At 36.6% G+C, this 7,393-nt stretch overlaps 2 protein-coding genes across 2 annotated transcripts; one reads left to right on the top strand and one right to left on the bottom strand.

Annotated features, from left to right (window-relative positions):
- Nucleotides 1–300: 300 nt before the first annotated feature.
- Nucleotides 301–2,698, bottom strand: LOC133217022 (calnexin-like). The gene is made up of 3 exons (XM_061362148.1): nt 2,543–2,698; nt 1,982–2,138; nt 301–753 (listed from the first exon to the last, which is right to left on the bottom strand). The coding sequence occupies exons 2-3, from the start codon at nt 2,126–2,128 to the stop codon at nt 532–534; spliced, it is 369 nt and encodes a 122-aa protein (XP_061218132.1). The 5' UTR covers nt 2,129–2,138; nt 2,543–2,698; the 3' UTR covers nt 301–531.
- Nucleotides 2,699–4,184: 1,486 nt separating this feature from the next.
- On the top strand, nt 4,185–7,022 carry LOC133217021 (calmegin-like). The gene is made up of 3 exons (XM_061362147.1): nt 4,185–4,445; nt 5,316–5,386; nt 6,900–7,022. The coding sequence occupies exons 1-3, from the start codon at nt 4,284–4,286 to the stop codon at nt 6,970–6,972; spliced, it is 306 nt and encodes a 101-aa protein (XP_061218131.1). The 5' UTR covers nt 4,185–4,283; the 3' UTR covers nt 6,973–7,022.
- Nucleotides 7,023–7,393: the final 371 nt, after the last annotated feature.

Below are 7,393 nucleotides of genomic sequence, written 5' to 3'. Positions count from 1 at the left end.
AGCTCCATAAACGTGTACTATTTTCAGAGCTGCATAATATACATCCAAGCATCTAAACACCTAAAACTATTAAACAGAAAAAACACATGACTATTCATCCGTTTCTCATGGGACGGAAACATGCAAAGAACATATATAATGGAGTTATCCACAAGAAATAAACAAAAGAACAAACCCCAAACACAAAACTCCACCAAACAAGAAAAAAAAAAGAGGTCATTTAGTGCAAGTAACTCAGCTTCCATTTGCTGACAGGTACTCAATTTCTAGTATCACCATGAACAACAGAACACTTAACTCATAGTGAAGCCCATATCCCACTAGTGCTCAAGTGGAATGTTGTACTCTTTTAATTTCAAGAGGATATTAATCTGGGAATGGTAAAAAGCCAAGCTATGAGAAAAAACAACCCTATCATAGTTAGTACAAATATTAACTGTCAAACAAATTAATATTGTCAGCATTAACTGACAGAAAATTCTTCCAAAAGCATGTCTTCCTCACTACTTTTGGCTATCAAGAACATAAAGTTTATACCTCGTTAGCAGCCGTTACTAATTTCTTCAAGCCCCAGCCATCTGCTGCCCAGCGATCTGCTACTTCTTTTTCTGAACATATAATGAAGTTATCAAAGTAGATATCAGACGTCATAGACCAGAGTTCTAAACCAATAGCACTGACAGCAGTCATCTTGAATGGGTGACTATCTTCAAAATAGTCTGGGTTTGGTATTTTCCGAGGGCTCCAGACTCCCTTTAACAGGAAAAGGAAAAAAAAAAAAAAAAAAAGGCAAACAAAAAAAAGTACTCACTTTACCTATACCTCACTAAAAGCCAACAAACTCTGAAACAAATTTTAAAACAACTGGAACCTCCTGACTATTTTAAATACATTATTTAAGAAGACAAGCAATTGAGTTTAACCTACATAAAACCAGAACTGGAAGTACCCATAGAATTTTGGTAGCTGCAGCTCAATTTTTTGTTTAAGGCAGACCTCTTAAAACTAATGGGTTTGTCCATAGAGGGTTACAGTAATAATTGACTGTACACAGTATCTCCATTCTTGCTGGTACTGGTGATTCCAAACACTCTTTTTAAGTTTCCTAGAGTAACTCTACAAAACAAATTTCCTAATACTGAAGGGGAAACACAATATCAGCATTACTTCTTCCTCTAGTCTCTCCTTCTCTAACACATAGCTTTGGGGTTTGCTCATCAATATAGCATTTACATTTTTGTAAGAGCCCTGCTTAATGTTTTGTGGTCAGTGATGGGATTTTCTGAAGTAAGCATCTATTGTCTGGTGGCCTAACACTGCAGGGGAACTACATCCCATGGTCCATATGGTCCCTTCCATTATGCGTGTGTATAAACTGAGAGCTACTGTAACCAGAAGCGTTAGGGAAAATTTTATGGAAGGAAAATTCAGCTTTGTTATACCTATGCAAATTAGATTCATATTTTGTTTGCAAATGTGCTTAGGTTCTTAAACTCATAGAAATCAGATTCAAGTACTCTCCAGCCATAATACAAAGTAACTTTCCTTAATATCAAACTGATTTCCTTGTAACTGTAGGTAGAAGGGGAATTTAATTATTGATGCTTCCACTAAAATTTAACTAGTAAGTCAATCTGCTTAATGAAAAGTTTCATTTTTTAAATTAAAAAATGTTAAGACTTAAAACCCCAACAAAAAAGATCAATATTTCCCTAAATAACATGATCCAGAATACAATTATACAGAACATATTAAGTGATACAAGTGCAAATCATGCCAAAAGCGACTTTTAGCAGAGAAATTATTTTAATATGGGCAGCATTTATATTTTCCAATGTACTTAAAGAACACACAAAAAAGCTCAAAATGTTTAGTGAGGGTACTCACGTTCTAAAATATAAAACATACTACATATATTTATTACTTTGAATTACCTGCTCTGTTGAACTCTGTACCTTCTAACAAAGACTATTTCTATTACCTGATAGTTCGGATTGTCTATCAAAGGTGCTTTCCATTTCCCTTTATAGTTTGGGTTATTCTTCATGGGACGCACCCATGGGCCACAACCAGGTGCAGCCTCACACTTTGGATTAGGGATCTGAGGGGCTTCCCACTCCCCATCCATATCTTCATCCCTACATAAAAGACAAGAAGATAGAAACAGCTGATTTGAGATTGGGCTGGTCTGAACACTAGCAGTCAGTCTGAAGTTAGGGTCCGTACACATTTTGCTTTAACAATCTCAAAATTTTGACCAGGCCACAGAGCTTTACCTAACATTAGCAAAATTTTCTTTTTGAGGACTGCTATACTGTTTATTCTGGTTTTGTTTATGTATCTTCAAAAAACAAAAGGCAATAAACATGTTTGTTTTTCTCTAAAAGCAGCCCTCCAAAAGAAATACACATTCCAATTTACTCCCTCAAAAGACAGTGAGATTTGATTGACTTCTGATCCACAATTCAATTCGCCACAGACAATACTCAGGCTTATCTACAAGACATGTTAACAACCTGCACTTACTGAATCTAGATCTTACCAGTCCTTTGGTTTTTTTGCATTAGGGTCTGGAACATACTGTGCTTCATCATCAAGCCATCCCTCAGGCTTTACAGCATCAGGATCTTCTATTTTGGAAGGCTCATCTTCATCCCTTCAATTACAGACTTATGTTAGAAAATACAGCAGCTGTATTTTGAATCAGCACCTGAAACACAGCACCTGACTTTGAATGAATGTTCTGTTCAGAGGACTGTAACTGGCATGAAAGGTATGATTCTCAAAGGCACAAGAGAATCAGACACAGTGATCATGGGAATTAGACATCCAATTATCTGTTTATAAATATCTGAGCTATATTTACATTGTTTAAAAGTCCTACTTAGCCCGGAAATTGCTGCCATTAAAAGGCAAGTGTCAATTGGATCTTACCATTAGGTTTTTCCCTCCTCTTCCTGGGTTGCCATATGAAACACAGTTCACACAGAAGTAGAAATAACTGAATGTAAATTAAGACTATATGGTGAAGAAAAAAACCCAATGACCCTTCTCCTAATCTCTCAGATATAGTAATTTTAGCTATTAATTGCAACCGTGGAGGGTAGAAATTGAGCAAAAAGCACAGATTTTATTTCCTTAAATGCTGACCAGATTCTTATACCGACCTCAGTTATGTTTCCGAATTTTAGCGCTTCTAATAGTGAAAATATATCCCAACTCCCTGATTCCCATGCATAGGTTGATCAGTATACTGGAGAGCCAAGGAGTGATCACCAGGACCTACTCACCTTTAATAGCCCCATATGGCCAGTGCGAAAGTCTAATGGAGAGTGGAGACCAACAGTAGACTATCATGGCCTGAATGAAGTCACACCACCATTGAGTGCTGCCGTACCGGACATGCTAGAACTTCAGTATGAACTGGAGTCAAAGGCAGCCAAGTGGTATGCCACGACTGATATTGCCAATGCATTTTTCTCAATTCCTGTGGCAGCAGAGAGCAGGCCACAGTTGGCTTTTACTTGGAGGGGTGGCCAGTACACTTGCAATTGACTGCACCGGGGGTGGAAGCAGCCCTACCATCTGCCATAGACTGATCCAGACTGCACTGGAACAGGAGCAAGCTCCAGAACAGCTGCAATACATTGATGACATTATCGTGTGGGGTGATACAGTGGGAGAAGCTTTTGAGAAAGGGAGGAAAATAACCCAAATCCTTCTGAAATCCTTTTGCCATGAAACAAAAGTAAGGTCAATGGGTGGGCACAGGAGATCAAAACTATCAATTTCATTTTCCCTTATGAAAGGGATGTTACTTTTTGCTACACTGTAGAGACTGGTTCACTTTGATTACTTGTTTAGATTGTTAAGGAATTAAAAAAAATAAAAATAAAAGCAGCCTTAATTCTTAAAAATGTATATATACTGCAGTCACATTCTTGCTAGATTTGTGGCCTGGCGAGGTAAGGGAACAGGCTACAAACACTACTGTAGGGACAACAGGAGGGGGAATAGAATCTGAGTCAGGGCTGCCTAGTAAGGAATTTTTCAAATTAAGACACAGTGCTTTATTAAAATACTATAGTGAGAAACTTTTGGTGATCTTAAAGGTCTTTTCCAACTGCACTGATTCTGTGTTTCTATGATCTATATTTTTTATATGCTTTTTCTCCTACAGATAAAATCTGGGGTAAAATTCCAATGGTATTGATAATATCTTTGCAATGAAATTTAAAACTTTAAATTGAAATTTAAAAAATTAAAACTTTCAGATAACCAAGATGTACTTTCAGTGGGATTGGCTGTGCTTGGGTGTCCTGGTAATTAGCTCAGTTACTGCAGAAACTGAAAACAAAGAAACTCTGGATTCCAGTGTTGAAGTAGAGGATTTTGACAAGCAGTCTCAAGAAGCTGATGTTGATGGAGGTAAATCTTCCTTAGAGGTAAGATGACAGAAGTCTTTAGTTAAAGCTTGTTTAATTATAAGATATGCAATTATAACTGCTAGAGAAATTGGTGGACAAATGTATTTAAAAAAGAGCAAGTTAACATGCAGTTAACAACCGGGTGGGTGTCAAACCCACCAGTCCTTTTCAGTTTCTGTACGTGACACGTAGGACAAGCTTAACAAATGATCCTGCTATGCCAAAGTGTAAAATCACATCTCCTGCCTATGATGCGTGGTCATGAAGAAGGTTTTGCTAGTCTGTGCTTCAGTCTGAATACAAAACCTTTTTGTTGTAACTTCTAACATGCCATTGTTAGAGAAGACAGTAGAAAGTATCTTAGTCTTACTGATTTTTGACTTTAGACCAGTTCTTGATTTCATAAGCTACATTTTGACACTATCTTTGTTCCCAGAAAACCTGGCTTGTTATGCTCTACTTCGCAGTAGATGTGGGCAATATTCATAAATCATTTTTTCAACTTTTTACTGTGTAGCTCAACTATAATGTGCCAAGTAGACAGGAAACCAGAAGAATGGGAAACATTTCTAGAAAGAGGGAGGAAGCAGAGAATTGGTGAAAGCTTGGCAAATTTGTCAAATTTCCTGGCGTTTTGTTACACATAAGATGTGTAGCAGTATTTTAGTTATGAGGTTTTTAGGAAGCAGGGAGCAGGAAGCAGGGAAGAGGGATGCACCCAAACTGAAAATGAGAGGGGTGGGGGAAGATAGTTTTTGCTGTTAGATACTTCTAATGAACAAAATCTGGTGGTCTGTTTGGGTGGAACTAATCCTAGAGGTATGATAGTGTATTTCAACTTAACAATTGTAATTTATGTTAGAGTATGCTCCTGTATGTGTGTTTTAGGTTGTGTACCGGACTCCAGAGCCAACAGGGGAAGTGTATTTTACAGAAACCTTTGATGGAGTATTGGCTGGGTAAGTTTATGCCTTAAAATTTTAAACTTCAAACATTTTAATGTCTAGTGGGAGGACTTACTTTATATTCATTTTTCTGCTAGTATCTCTATAAAAATTAATTTGTACAGTGGCTACCACTGGGAAGGCTGGCAATGCTTGCTACAAATACAGCATAATGTTAAGCCTGATAGTGAACATTTCAGATATGTTGCTGGTTTTTGTGCAAACATTAGTTAACAAATGCAAAAACCGAGATACTTGAAAAATGTCATTCACTCCAATTTCTAAAAGATGAGTTTGTCTTCCTGCTAAATTTACTATTCAAAGCTTTTGCTTACAATGCTTGGGAGTTTTTTTTTTGGTCTAGCTGTACATAATTTACGTAAGAATAACAACTGTGGAACTAAGCTGTATGAGAAAGTAAGCAGTGGTTGCCTTTCTTCCCTAAAATTTGGGGAAACAGTGCTTATAAGTTGACTAGGTAAATCACTAGAATAGAATAGCTTTTTTTTGAGAATTAATTTTGAAAATCTTCTGTGTGACTTGTAGGGGTGTTTTATTTCCCTGTTGGTCTTTCCCCTTGTAGACCAAGGATCTAGTTTGCCATTTATATTATGAAGCTTTTCTAGCATCTCTGGAAAAACAAATCTGACTGAAATTTGAGCAGGAAAGTTATTCATCCCTGAAATACTCCGATGGTTCAGAATGAAGATAGTTCTTTGTGGAGTTAATAACAAAAATGTAGTATTGTAGTTGATGCAATGAAGAGTTCAGTGACACGGTTGGCTTAAGGTATTCCTGTACATGGCTTGGGATAGAACTGTTGTATGGCCAGATGAGGGTGGATTGCCCTTTCTTTCTTTCTACTTTTTTTTTTCTTCCAAATGAACGCTTTGTCTTATGTGTGAAATGTGCATATTTTTTGGTGACCTCAGTTTGATAAGCTGAGTTTGCCTTGTTCATAGTCTCAAGGAGATCAGGAGTTGGTTTGCTCTGTTGGGGTTCCCTGTGTGCAATACACTTAGAATGTGTTCAATGCATGATTGCATTTGTCATTTGGACACTTTTACCTCTGCCTTTTGTCCCTTGCTATGCAAGTGTACTGTTACTGTCGGGTAGTGTTAAAGTTTCTTTGGGTGATTATTTTTTCCCTTATCAAATTGAAGATGTTACAGTTGAACCTTGCTATTTTCCATTTATTTTTGACATTATATGCTTATGTAAAATTCTTACATTTTGCCAAACTTACCTTGTATATAAAACTGAAGTTTATTCAGAATAATTGAATTACTTTAGTGCTATAATTGTATAATCAATTATAATCTTAGGAAGTATTTTGAAATGCTGTTTTAGACTAATCTATTTTAATTTTTCCTTTCGTGTTCTTTGAACTACACAAAATTCCATGATGCTGACTAGCAAAATCATATTCTCATATTCACAGCCTAGAAGCAAAAGCTGGTTTTGCTGTGCTTGTTAAATAATACAGGTTTGCATAAGTAGTTCGATGACTATACGCTTTTTGTTTTAGGTGGGTGTTGTCTAAAACGAAGAAAGAAGACACAGATGAAAACATTTCTAAATATGATGGTAAATGGTTTTAATGTTCATTTCCACCGTATGGTTTCTGATGTTCTGTTGTTCTTTGAGAAGCAGCTACCTCTTATACTGAACTTTTCCTTAAAAACTTTGAAAAAAGTTTGTATAATGACTGTTACCCTGAAACAGAGATGTGAAATTTTGCTCATTGGGTCACCTAGTGTGAAGATAATTTTCTGGTTTTGTCATCCCAACAATCTATTGCAACCCTCTGGCATCTGAATATTCAGTATTGATTGTGAATAGTGCTTCTTGAGAACTACCTTCTCTGAAATCATTTCAGAAAGATGTACCATTTCAATTTTGGTTGTTAAACACATTTCCAAAGCAGCATGTTCTGTGTTGCTGTGTTTGTCCTTCTGATTCATGGGCTGGTCTCTGTCGTGGTTTAAACTTGAAGAAAATTAATTTTATTCCAGCCCAGTC

Source organism: Neopsephotus bourkii, unplaced genomic scaffold (assembly GCF_033783945.1).
Source record: "Neopsephotus bourkii isolate Nb327-2 ecotype Australia unplaced genomic scaffold, CSIRO-AGI_Nbou_v1 NB_1080, whole genome shotgun sequence".
Lineage (NCBI taxonomy): Eukaryota > Metazoa > Chordata > Aves > Psittaciformes > Psittacidae > Neopsephotus > Neopsephotus bourkii.
This window is presented reverse-complemented; position numbering and strand designations above follow the sequence as displayed.